The 13,755-nt window shown below is 52.9% G+C and overlaps 1 protein-coding gene across 1 annotated transcript in view; it reads right to left on the minus strand.

The window, feature by feature from the left end:
- ADCY1 (adenylate cyclase 1) overlaps positions 1 to 13,755 on the minus strand; it is a 132,874-nt gene that overhangs the window by 50,614 nt on the left and 68,505 nt on the right. The window contains exons 5-7 of the mRNA XM_017524568.2: positions 11,798 to 11,925; positions 2,979 to 3,137; positions 698 to 839 (exon numbers count right to left, since the gene is read on the minus strand). Of these exons, the coding sequence (XP_017380057.1) occupies positions 698 to 839; positions 2,979 to 3,137; positions 11,798 to 11,925 (429 nt within the window). The remainder of the gene's footprint in view (positions 1 to 697; positions 840 to 2,978; positions 3,138 to 11,797; positions 11,926 to 13,755) is intronic.

Raw genomic sequence — 13,755 nt, forward strand, 5'->3', positions numbered from 1 at the left:
CTAAGCCCTGAACCCTCACCTGAGCCCTGAACCCTTCACCTGAGCCCTGAACCCTCATCTGAGCCCTGAACCCTCATCTGAGCCCTGAACACCTCACCTGAGCCCTGTACCCCTTACCTGAGCCCTGCACCCCTTACCTGAGCCCTGTACCCCTCACCTAAGTGCTGCACCCTCACCTGAGCCTTGAACCCCTCGCCTAAGCCCTGCACTCTAATCTGTTCCTGATCCCTTGCAGGGGCCTGAAAGCAGCTTGATCACTCTTGATCAGGTCCAAACCACTTTTCTCTGGGCAGGATGACCTCAAATGCCCCACGTAAGATGGTAACAGCTCACCTGCATGCCCAGCACCTCTTAGTTCACAGTGGTCCCCACCCCTGACCTCCCTGCAGGGTTTCATGCCCACTTGGCAGGGGAGGCAATGAAGGCCCAGGAAGGGGAAGGAGGACACAAAATGGCCTGCCCCGAGATGACTCCAGATCTCTGACTAGGGGTCCTGGCTCCCTCACTAGACCCCTCCCCACAGCACTAAGAGGCAAGGCCCAGGACAATAACAGTGGGGACACCCCTCCCCTTCTTAGCAAGTTCACAGCCTAGAGGCACAGAGTTTGGAGAGGAAGCAGAAGCAGTCACATCTATAAAGCTCTGCACAGGCCCAGCAGCTAAGGACCAGCCAGATAAGGGGGGCTCCGGGGCCTACCTTTCGGCGATGGGATGGCACAATAAAAAAGGTTTCGATGTTATGAGTTTTCAAGAAACTGTTCCTCTCATGTCCGTAACCTGGTTCTACCTCGTAGTCCCCATTCAAGCACGCTAGGGTCGTCTTTGTTATATGAACCTTCCTACAAAAGGAGGAGGCAGAGGTGGGATGAGTGGGGATCCACGGCTGTCAGAGTCTGGGGGCCTCACCGGGAAGGGGCACAGGCAGAGGCTTCCCCCGCCCCAAGGGCAGGCTCCACAGGGAGCATTCGAGCTCCCATGCAAGTTCACCCAGGCCACGTGGGAGGGCCCCGGCAGACAGAGACTCAGCAGGGCCATCAGCAACCATGCCCAGCAGGGCAGAGCAGGGATGGCTGAGGCAGGGGACACAGGGCTGGCTGCGGTGGGGGACACAAGGCCAGAGGGAGAGCAGAGGAACCAAGGGAGAGAAAGAATATGTCAGGATTCATCAGGGAAGTCGAGAAAAAAAAAAGTGGCAGTGATGTGAAGAAGAGAAAGAGAGAGGAGAAATGGAAGTCCTTCCCCAACCACGGTCTGGTCTGGCACCACAAAAAGTGGGCAGACCCCGCCGGGCAGCAGGAAGTCAGTGCTGGCCATGGTGTTCACACACGAGGTGGGGTGGGGAGCAGGGTGGTGAGAAGCGCCGTGGCGCCTGGCGTTCACGCCTCCCCAACCCAATCTTCCCGTGAGGGCAGGAAAATTCCCCACGGTTAGCACCATCTCAGCAGAAAGCTGAACACACACAGCCTCTGCTCCTTAGCAGGGCACGCCTGAGTTCGCAGGTTTATGGGGCGAGAAGCAGGCTCCCCAGCTTCCAAAAACATTCCCTGCAAACCCAGTCCTTCACTTCACCGCACAACCTTTTGAATTCCTCGAAGGGTAACAGCCTGGGATTCATAGTTAAACTCTGAGGCTGGCTGAGGATGACAGCAGGGAACCCGGCTCAGATGGGAGGCTGCTGAAGGCAGAGCTGCCTCGCTCGCCGGGGTCCGGAGAGGGTGAGGACAGGGCTCGGGAGCTCAGGAGGCCTTTCCCAGCAGCGGCCCCACCGGGATCCCCAGAGGAGCAGGCAGGTGGGAGAGGGGGGGAGTGGGAGGGACAGAGAGCGACTGCCAGGCCAGGAAGAGGAGAGGCCACAAAGGGGCCAGAAGGCAGCACAGGCAGGTTCTCTGACTCCACCCTCAGCTGGTCCCTGTGCTGCCTTGTCCAGAGGGGCCGATTCCTGCCATCAACTCAGATCTCCGGGCCCAGTCCCTGCTGGGATGCTCCCTGGGTGCCCCCATCAGCAGCTCCCGTTGGGCTGGGGCAGGCAGGGAGCTCACAGCAAGCCTCAGCCATTGCTTCTTGCTACCCCTCCCAAGGGGCCCTGGGGACACCTGAGGACACTGTCGCCCCCATCAGCCTGGCCCTGAACTAGGAAGGTCACCGAGGCTGTCTGGAAACTTCCAGTCTCCACAGTCTCCAGAAAGGCAAAATCTGTGCATTCCTGTGTTCAGCTGACGCCTCATCCATTCCCTCAGCCATGGAGACTGTGGCTGCATAGCCCAACTTCAGGAGCCGAAAGGGAGAGGAATCCGCCAGCTCTCACTGAAGCCCCTGCTGTATGCTGAGCCCAGGGCACACCAAGGGGCAGCCAGCATTCTGGAGAAGCTGCCTGCTACGGTAGCCACTGCAAGATCACACAAAAAGAATACAGGGCCCGGGGGTGACACAGGGGTGCACTGAAAATCTTCCTCAAGACAAGGCTTAGCCTGCCACAGAGCACAGCTGTCAATAGCCCAAGACGCTTCTCGGAGAGCTCAAAGAAGGTATCATCTGTGACCCAGATGTCCATGAGCTCCTAGATGGCTGCGTGGAGCTTGCGGGGGAGGGGGACCTCTAAAGTCCCAGCACTTTACATTTGCATATTTGAAAAAATGAAACAAAGGACAACAAAAAGAGAAGTGATGTAGTGACAATAAGCCATGAGGACAGCACCACGCCATGGGCAGAGGTCCCCACACCCATCGGGTCCCATGACGGCTTTTTGTAGATGTGCACCAGGCTCAGGTGGGCCCAGCACAGAGCTGGCGGCCGGGCTGAGTAGGATGCCCACCACAGGGAGGCTCATCGGCAGGTGCAGCCGGGACAGGCAGGCTCCTCTAGGAGCACTCACACAAGTGCCCTCACGAGCATGGCCCAGAACCTGAACCAAGAACTTAATCCAGGGGTGTGCAGCCCCCACCTACCTCCCTCCCCTCCCCACCCCAACCCGGACTTACCCTGGCAGGCCAGCAGCTTCCATGACATTGGCCAGGGTCACATCATTGGACCACACATCGTACTGCCACTTGCGCAAGCCCAGGACACCACAGAGGACCCTGCCCGTGTGCAGACCCACGCGCATGTTCAGGTCCACCTCGGTGGCTTCAGCCACGGACCTGCAACACAGGCACAGAGCGTGGGGCTGGGAACCACCTTTCATCTACCCAGGGGGCCACCTTGGTCTGCACTGCTAGGCTGTGAGCACCAGGGAAGCTGGGCCTTGTCCCTGCTGCATGTGGCCTGAGCACGAAGGTCTCCTGGCATAGTCAGTGGACACGGTGCCTTCCTGCCCACCTGTGGGCTGATGACCTTAGAAAGGAGGGGTGGCTCTGGCCCATGCTCCCAGCCAGCTTACATGTGTCCACACCAGACCCATAAGTTCCCTTCATGGCCTCCCAGAGGGCTCTCCCCGCCCAGGGCAGTCCCCAAATCCCAGGTGGATGGACCTGGTCATCACTGTGGAATGTGTCGTTCAGACAAACATAGGGCTGCATGTGGCCACTGCTCCCTCGCAGAGACCCAAGCCTGCTTGCTGGCCAGATGCAGGTGACAACCCACTGGAAACATCCACAGCCCAAGCATTCCACCCCTTCCTGACACACACTCAGCCTTAGGCCTCAGTGCAAACTTATGGTCAAGGCCTGGAGGCCACATCCAGACATGAGGCTGGTGATGTGAGGGGCATTCACCAGGAGCCGGGGTGGGGACAAGAGAGTTTGGAAATGGGCATTAGGGAAGGGAACAGAGGCAGAGCACGTGGTAAGGGAACTGAGGGCTTCTGGGGAAGTCCAGGCAAGCCTAGCCAACTTTGGGTACATAATGCCCATCTCTGTGTCTTAGTTTCCTCATGTATAAACCCAGCTCCTGCTTTGACAAGCTTTGAAATCATTTAAACTCAAACCTAGTGCATCTCAGGTCTTAAGAGGCCAACCTCCTCTTTCTATTCCATCAGGGGTGAAAACACTAACAAAAGCTTTGAGGAGTTGGGGCGGGCCATCAGGTGGGGACAGTAAGCCAGCTCAGCCCTCACTGTGCCCTCAACCCTGCCTGGAGTCCCATTCTGAAGGCCACTGTATATCACATTTGTCAGTAACAGCCCAGTACATGCAAGGCAAGGCTGTGCCACCCACCCAAGAAGCCAGTGACTGGTTCACCTTCACCCTGACTTCCCACTGGGGCCCCCTTTCTGGAGCCCCTGCCAAGGCTCATGGAGCACCTGCTTGGCACAACCCCATTGCTTCCCTAGCCTCCACCCAACATCTGCCAGCCGCCCATCACTACCCACTTCATCCTTACAAGGGCCTGTCCCCCAAAACCATAGGACATGAAGGCCTCGGCAGCCATTCCAAGGCAGATGGCTGCCCAGACCTCAGAAATACACAAGTCCCAGCACACATTCAGAAACCTCAGTAAACTCAGAAGTATGCATGCCACAGATTTACGCTACGTGGAAGTTAGACTACTGATATATCTTTACTACCTATGTAGTTTTACATATTTTGAATATACCTTTTTATTTTAACTTTTTCAGTTGTTTGTCAATCTTCTTAGAGGCACTGAAATCAAACACTAAAATAAAAATTTATTTTTCAAAATTCACAGAGGGAAATGAGTATGGGAAAATATAAATAACTAAACATACTAATAATGTTTTTGTTCACTTTTAGTGTTTGTACCTCTGCAGCCATGAAATGGTAAACGGCACAGGGTCTTATGGGACCCATGCCCACCTTCATCCCCAGATCCCCTCGAGCTCACCAAAGCAGACCTTTAGGCTCCCGGCATGTGGCACCTCGGCCAGCCTCCAACCAAATTCACGCCACCCCATTCTACCAACACTCCCCATCTTCCATCTTTCCCAGTTGGTTCTGCCTCAAATATCTCAACTCTTGGTAACATCAGATCTGCAGTTAACTGGACAGTTACTTCTAAATAAATGATGCATCCAGAACTGTCCGCCTCATGACTCCTCTCGGCCTCGCCGTTCCTGGGAAGCCCAAGCAGGCTTTGTCTAAATCCAACAGAACCTTTAACTTCATTTCCAAGGAACAGAATTTCCACAGCCCTTCTTGCCTTTATTTGTACTGTGTTCTTTCTTTATTGGGGCTCTCAGTTTCACTGATTTATCACAGGTGTTTTTTATGCAGAGGAAAAGTCTGAACTTGCCCACCGCTTACATCCCTGACCTTGGTCCTCTGAGCTAGACCCCAACAGGGAGGAAATGAGGAAGCAACCCATCTCTGGCAGAGGGGGCCACCGTTGGCCCCTTGGCATGAGTAAATTCTGGCAGAGCTGAAACCTAGTCATGGCTGCGCTGAAGCTCGGAAGTGAAAGGACAGGTAAGCACACATTGATTCATTTGTTCAACGAACATCTATTGAGCGTCAGCCATTATTTTAAGTACTGCAGCTACAGCTATGCACATAACGGAAAAAAGAGAGGAGAGAGAATACTACAGAGGCCGATTTACTGTCACCTAGACAGAATTTCCAGAAATACCACCACAGGCCTGCAGCAGCCTCCAAGCCCCCATCCTTGTGTGGCGGGAAGGACGGGGTAAATGGTTTCGGCCTCAGGTGGTTCGAGCTCGTCACCTCAACTTGGGCTCCTCACTTCCCCTCCTGGGCCTCAGTTTTCCCATCTGTAAAAATGTAGCTTCTCAATCTAGAATATAAAGACTCAGAAGCTCCAGGTCCCCTAAAATGTTAGGGAAAACCATGTGTGGTGGGTGTAGAGGCGTGTGCACACTGGCATCGCCTCCCCCACAGAAAATACATTTGTAAATTTATCAACAGGTCTACTTTGAAAATTAGAGCCCAATAATTAGAGGAAGTAATCCTCCAAGTTTTTTCGTGCTGAGAAACTGAGGCATCCTCCATGGCTCAGACACAAGCCACCTTGTTAAAATCTGAGGTAATGTTGGAGACAGCCCAAGTGCCAGGCGGACAAGGTCAGCGGGGATCCCTTCTCGCACGACCTCCAGGGATGCAGGCTGGGGGATGATTGAGTTCTACTGACAGCTGCAGCACACAGAAGCTGAACTTAGCAGCTCAACAGTGGGTCAGGGAGGAAAGGGACATGCCAATTACTTCTAACTAAATTCCACGCAGTAAACCAAAATATGCACTGCCAGCAAGGCATCTGCATTGAGGCTGTTTAGCAAAAATGGTGACTTGCACACGTGGTGGTCATATGGAAAAATGAAGTTCCTGTTCAAAATCTGATTCATGGTTTGCCTATCACCTGTGACGGACAAGGCTACCTCCATGAAGTGGACAGACAAATCCACATCCCTGTGGGTGCACAGAACCAGGTCGCTTCAGACAGAATCTTGCAGAATCAGCCACTGGCTCCCTCTTTCTGGGAGCTGATGAATCAATACTCGCAGTGGCTGCTAGAACCCACTCTATTCAGGCTCATTTAATCCAAGAGCTCATTAAATTCTCAAAACAACTCAGAGATGCATACACTATTCCTCCATTTTACTGCAGAGAAAATTAAGGACTCAAGGAACCTGAGGCATCCCCTGAGGGATGGGAGCTAGTAATCTGGCAGGTTCCTGAAATCAGAAGCTCCCCAGCCCACTCAGGAAAGAGCAGCTGGGGATGAGGTGGCGGAAACCCTATAAAATGCCATTTTGATAGGCCAGAACTGGCTGGCTAGGAGCAGCTCCCTAGGGTGACCTAATACTCAGGGCCTCTCTGGGAGGGGAGCAGAGCTGGTGGTATGTGTCAGAGGGGAGGGGTCTCTGAGCAGAAGAAGGTGGATAAGGACAGACCTCACACAGAGCAATGTCCCAGTGGGGAAGAGGGACTCAGACCTGAGTATCCCCCAAGCCAGGCCCCAGGGAGAGGTTCAGGCTTCATATGACTTCACTAGCAGGAGAAAATGCCCCCTTCCTTCTGCTCCAAGAGTATCACAGATGACTTCCAAGTATGGAATATAGAGAGGGAGCATTGGGAAGCCTCAGACTGAGCCTCTCATCACATGGAAGGTCAGAGATTGACACAGGCACTGATATGCTGCCTGTATCCCTGCAACCTGGCCATCATGGGAGTCCTGCAGAAACCCCACTGGAAATTCAAGGTCAAGGACTGGTCCCAAACCTCAGGACATGGCACCTGGCCTTGTCAGCCTGGCTGCAGCAGCTGGGAGGCTGGTTCTGCCACCCTCATCCTTCCAATGCTCCGTGGGCTCAGAGACAGTATGTCATGAGGCGGAATCAGCTATTTTACAGAAAAACTGAAGCTCCAGGACAAAAGAGACATGTCCAGGGTCACACAGCGCTTCAGGAGCAAGACCAGCCCAGTCACCAAACTCGCTGGACAGTTAGGATACTTCTCACCTCATCTTCATCTCTCCTATAGACAGAAACCACCTGGCCCAAACAGGGAATGTATATCACTTTTAAAGAATTCACTAAGAATCACACCAATAAAAATTAATGGGCATTTCCTTAAGATCATTTACCACGCTCCTAGTTAAAGCCCAAGTTTGAGAGAGAGGTGGATCTGATCTAGTAGTAGAGGTCAGGGCAAGTAATCTGGGGGCAGGGTCAGACTGCCCAGGCCCAGCTGCATGAGCCACGGGGCCTTGGAGACACCCCAGCCCACTGCTCTGGCCTCTCAATGCTACGGCTCCCAGAGAGCCAGGCTGCCCGAGCTGGGTGGCCAAGGAAGGTAGAGGCCCTGGGCTCCCACTTCCAAGTCCACTGTTCTTTACCTTGTCTTTACAAAGAGATGCCCCACCCTGCACTTCAGAGGGCCTCTCTCAGCCCCACCTGGATTCACACTGGAGCTTCACTCGGCTCACAGGCATTTGGCAAAATGGGTCCTAGACTCTTCCCAAATGATTGATGTGCATGAAAAATAACTAGACGCTAAGCATGGGGGGCCTAGGTTGAGAGATCAGAAAAGGAAAATATGTCTATTAGTTTTTCTCATAGAAATAAACATTCTTCAAAGTGAAAAAACAAGACCATTCCCCACTTGTTCAACAAGGGAAAGATTTTCTCCAACCTCAGAAGCCAAGAGCCAGCTCTGGATGCATGCTTGCTTGCACCTGCAGCAATTTCTTTCTTGTGCTACCAGCAAAGCACTGGCCTGAAGAGAGGCTGATAGTGGAGCCCCAACCCCCATCCTCTATCAGAGCCTCCTCTGGAAACACAGAGTCTGCATGAGATGCTTCAGGAATCTTCCAACCAGCCAAACCATACTGATATGATTTGGCTCTATGTCCCCACCCAAATCTCATGTCCAGTTGCAATTCCCAATGTTAGGGAAGGGACCTGGTGGGAAGTCACTGGATGATGGGAGCGGATTTCCCCCTTGCTGTTCACAGGACAGTGAGGGAATTCTACCAGATCCAGTTTAAAAGTGTGCAGCACTTCCCCCTTCGCGCTCTCCCTCCTGCTGCCATGAGAAGACGTGCTTGCCTCCCTTTGCCTTCCACCATGACTGTAAGCTTCCTGAGGCCTTCCCAGCCATGCCTCCTGTTGAGCCTGCAGAACTATGATTCAATTAAACCTATTTTCTTTTTAAATTACCCAGTCTCAGGTAGTTCTTGATAACAGTGTCACGACAGACTAATACACATCCCTTATATGCCTTAGGATTTCCTCTGTCCACTCAGAATTCCCCAAGCCTAGAACAGATCTCTCTGTGGGCCTTGGAAAGGGACATATCTGACCCACAGGCCCCTTTCCTTCCTGGGCACTCAGGCACTGGGCCCGCCACCCAGAGCTCTACCGAAGAGGAAGTCAGTGGGCAACCCCTGAAATTAGTGTCTTGGGGCATGGCCCACTCCTTTGAAGATGGGAAGGGCTTTCTGGAACAGAAGCAGACTCAAGACAGGAAAAAATGTAGATGAGAGTGCAGACCTCACTACTGAGAAGTGGCAGGGGGCAAACAGAGCCAGTGTGCACAGCTGCCAGGCCCAGCGTGGAGCCCTGAGGGGAAAGGTTAGCTCTGGCCACTTCACCTGTTCTGAGTGCTTCCCAAGCAGTGCTTATGTTTCCAAACTTTCAAATAAAACACTCCACTCCAAGGTAGGAGGAAGAGAAAGACATTACGTAAAGTGTCCTCCTCTGCCCGGGCAAGCTCCTCCTGTTGATAAACAAATTCCATCCTGCATGTGCAAGGCAGGAACACACAAAGCCCAATGTGGCTGGCAGCAGATGCACCAGATGTCAGGATGGTCCCAGCAGAAGGCCAGCCATGCAGAGCACACACGGGTGGGTCCCAGAGTCTGTGACAGTCTGAGGAGGAAGAAGGGTTTGTTTGGCTGGAAAGTATCTTCTGCGCTCAGTCTTCGCTGGCTTTTCTTCTGGTCCAGAGCCAAGAAGCTGAGTGACAGGAACTCTGGTGTGTAGAGATTCCTGAGGCCCTGGGAACACTCTGGGAATCAGGAGCCCAAGCAGACAGAAGCCAGAGAAGGCCCAGGAAGATACCCCCGGCACTAGGATACACCAGTCTCAGGTAACAGGGCCAGAGATATGGAGCTGAGGGCACCAAAGTCTGGAGAACCTCACAGACTGACAGCCAGTGGCTGGAATGTCAGGTGAGCTGGCCAAGGGAACACAGGTTTATGGAGCAAGTAAACCAGAAAATGGAGCAAGCCAGGTGGGCTTGCAGCTTCAGGCAGCTCCATGCCAGGTGTAGAACCAGAGAGCTGATGCTGGGCTTCCTGGGCTGCAGCCAGAAAGAGGCGCGCCTGCAGAAACAGCTTATCACCCGTCAACATTCATATCAAGCAGAAACAGGACTGGAAGGAAGGATGGCACCCTTTAAGGCCCTCATGTGACCAATGGGGCATCACTGAGCACAGGAGCATAAGCAGCCAGGTGAGGAGACCAGGGGCCAACAGAAAGCACCAGAGCCCTCTCAGGAGGACCCCGGTCAGCACAGCTAGGGTCGCCAACCTTCAGGAGCACAAGACCATCCGGTTCAACTCCGTGAGCCACCTGGTCAACCAGGTCAGCCCACATCACTCAACTCTGCTTGTGTCTGTGCTCGGCACGCACCAAGTTGGGGCTTTACAGATGTTTACTAAGCGAATGGACAGACATCTGTCTCCTTAGAGCTTCCACCTACAGAGCCTCATTTTCCCCCAAGGAGATCACACAAAACCAGATCTGACATAATATATGATCTATATACACACAAATAGCATACGATATGTGATGTGATATCACGTGATCTATCACATAATGTGATATGATGATGTGATGTGATCTATTATGAAAGAAGAAAGACAATTATATGATGTGTGATATATGATACAATATGTGATATGTAGATTATGTGATATGTGATATATGATACGTATTAGATGAAACATGTTATGCAACATATGACACATGACACATAATATACAAGTGATATGTGGTATAAAGTGAGGTATGATGTCATCTAAGACGCAACATACAATATGTATGATGTGCTGTGACAACATCCCATTGTTTCAGAGAACAGGAGACGACATCACCTCTAAGTCTTCTTCAAGCCAGGTGTCCTCCTTCCTTCCCGCTTCTGCCTAGCGTCTCCTCCAGCCAGGCTGCTGTTCTCTAGGTCAACGGCTCTCTGAGTGGCTGCATACTAAGGTCAGCTGGGGGGCTTTTCCACTCTCAGTCCCAGATCACACTCCAAACAAGCCCCCTCGGGCTCTTGGGGTGGAGCCGCCATCAGGGCCTTTGGTTCTCACCAGGCGACTGACATGAAGCCCTGCTGGAGAACCGCTGCCCCCAGGGTTCACCTTTGCTCACGTGTCTCTGACACGCAGGTGCCAGAAGTGGGCGCAATGCCCGAGGTGCTGGCCTGCTCCCGACCGCCTCTTTCCAGCCACACTGTTTGTCTGCAGGAGCACCACATGGGGCGGCCCACGAGGCAGCCACGCGGCACAGGGAGCCAGCTGTCTCACCGTCTCTCAGCCTCGCTGGCTGGGGTGTTTGCCTATGCATCCTTTCACCCACAGCTACCCAACGTCTCTCTACACAATTCTTATGCTCTACTTTCTCGCTCTAGGTATGATGCTATGCCCCAATCCCTGTTGGCCCCATCTCACTGGAGCATACCCACCTCTCCCCATTTTCAGATGCATGTTTGGATCCACACTCCATACATTAGCTCAGCTTTCTAGCTCCACACCTTCCCTAACTTGACAAAAACATCTGTGTCTTCATCTCAGTCTCTGATAAGGATGATGACAATATAACACTGACCAAGAAAGGGGCAGGCCTGGCCTCACAGGTGTAATACTCATTCCACGAAAACTCACCTGCCTGGATCCCAAGCCTGTCTCCCCACACAGAGAGCGCCTGAGACCCAGTCACCTTACTGAGTGAAGAGAAACACACACATTTCCTTCCTTTTAAGAGAATTCAGCTAGATTGAGGCCAAACCTTCCTTTTAATCGAGAATTCAGCTAGATTGGGGCCAAATCTTTCTGAATGTCTTATCTGGCTAAGCTAAAAACTAATTTATTTTTGCATGACTCATGCATACCTGACAATATGCAGGATTCCTGTGGACAAAGAAATACAGTCATACACGAAATGTAAAGGTGGGAATCATGAAAGCAGCCTTTCAGGCACAGGCCGGGCTTCCTGAACCCAGCACCTTCTTGATACTGCCATCATTCTCTGCAACCTCAGACAGACCCACCAGGACACAGTGAGGTCCTGAGTGGGGAACCCATGTGGGGCAGAAGGTGGCTCAGCTTCCAGGACTCAACATGCAGACGCCCCAGGCCGCTCCTCTCAGCCCCTCGGGTTACTTACGTGATGGTGTCAATCATGTCGAGCCCCATCTCCACACAGCAGTGGGCATGGTCAGTCTTGGGCTGGGTGAGGCCTGACACGCAGTAGTAGCAGTCCCCCAGAATCTTGATGCGGCGACAGTGGTTCTCCTTCAGGGGAGGGCAAGGCACACAGTAAGAGACAGCACTGAAACGGCTGCGAGCACTTCTTCTGGCTCCACCACCTCTAGATGCTGGTGGCCACAGAGCACCAGCAAGACACACTGCACCAGGGCCATCACCTTCCCACCCAGGTCACACCCTTGTGTGGTCAGCAGAGTCTTGAGGGCGGGGACCAGGCTGGCATCGATCTCCTTCTTCCTTTCCCCATACCTCGCTCATGGCCTTTTTCCCCTGGGTGGTCCATCCCCCCGTTTGCTTCACTCAGCCAACCCTAAAGGGTGATCCTTCAAGATGTAGCTGGAATGCCTCCTCCATGCGGAATCTTCCCCGACTCCCTTTATTCCCATGGCACCTCCCTTAACCACCATGCAGACCACCACAGACAGCCCTCTGGAAAGTGCTAGATTCCCCCCGACACCTGCTTCCCCCCAGGAAGGGCGGACTTCTCACCCATCTGGGTGTCCCTGGGGCTTCTGACCTCCCCACCCACAGGGCACACTCCCAGGAGGCAGAAGGCACTGGTTGGTCAAAGCTGAATGTCCATCTGCTCATTTGTGCAGTGGTATGAAGACCCTGTAGTGTCTTACTTGGATCAATCAGTGTCAACTGGGATTATCATCACAACTGCTTTGTTTATTTCCGGGACAACATTAAAACAGCAGCTCTAAAACATTTTCATTTCAGGACCCTTTTATATCTTGAAATCTCTGAGGACTCACTAAAAACAAAAACCGTTTGTGTAGGTGGGTTGTAGCTACTGACATTTACCAATAAGAATTTTTTTGTATACAAATGCATTTAAAAATAATAGTGAATCCACTGCATGTTAACATATATAACATTTTATGAAAAATCATGACATTTCCCAAACAAAAGACACTGCATGAGCAGCACAGTACTGCAGTGCACTTCTGTGAGCCTCTGTGGTGCCATCGTCTCCGGGGCAGACAGCAGATTCTGTGACCCACTTCTGCAACCAGCCTTAGCGCTGCGCAGTCTCCGCAGATACCCATGAAGGAACCAGCCTCACACAAGCACAGTGCTGGATGAGGAAGGACTTCAGAGGTCCCCCGAGATGGTCTCATAAGGCCACAGAATTCCTCCAGCCCCACTATTTAATGTGATCCTTTGGTTTCCTACAAAGGACTGGGGCCCTACAGGTCCTCTGGAATGCTGAGTTAACACAAGTATATTTGGGATGAGCATTCTCAGCTCTCATGATCCCTGGGCTCACCTGTGCCCTACATTCTCACAGAAGAGGAACCTGGGCCAGCACAGAGTGAGTCAGGGCAGGGACAGGCCACACCGACCACTGGGAGCCCCCGTTTCCAGGCTGAGCAAGGATTGGCCTAGCAGCTGAATGGCTTGTCCATAGAAGTATCTTCCCAGAGCTGAGCAGACAGCTGATGACCCTGCTGCTGTCCTGAGCTGCCCTCGGGCCTGGCGCTGAAGGGACCTTAAGGGATGGCCCTGGCCACCACTCAGCATCTGAGAAGGGGGCGCTGTTTGGCATGCAGTTGGCTCTGTGCCCAGCTCCTTCCACCGCTGAGCCTCCCTCAGCACTCCAAGACGTGGATGGGAGACAAGGGGAGGAAGTGACCGGAGACTTCAGTCTGTGGAGTGGACACTGAGGCCAGCCTCGAAAAGCCCAGGGGCTGAGTCTGTTCTGTCAGGGCCCGGCACGCTCCTCCTGCTGACAGGCAGCTGGTCACAGAAAGGCAGGTGGCAATCCAAAGACGTCCAGGGTCTGGCCACTTTGGATCCCCTCCATCTCCGCATGACTATGACAACTACTTAACCCTTAGAACCCTGGCCTCC

This window comes from Cebus imitator, unplaced genomic scaffold (assembly GCF_001604975.1).
Source record: "Cebus imitator isolate Cc_AM_T3 unplaced genomic scaffold, Cebus_imitator-1.0 Scaffold34, whole genome shotgun sequence".
NCBI classification, from domain to species: Eukaryota; Metazoa; Chordata; class Mammalia; order Primates; family Cebidae; genus Cebus; species Cebus imitator.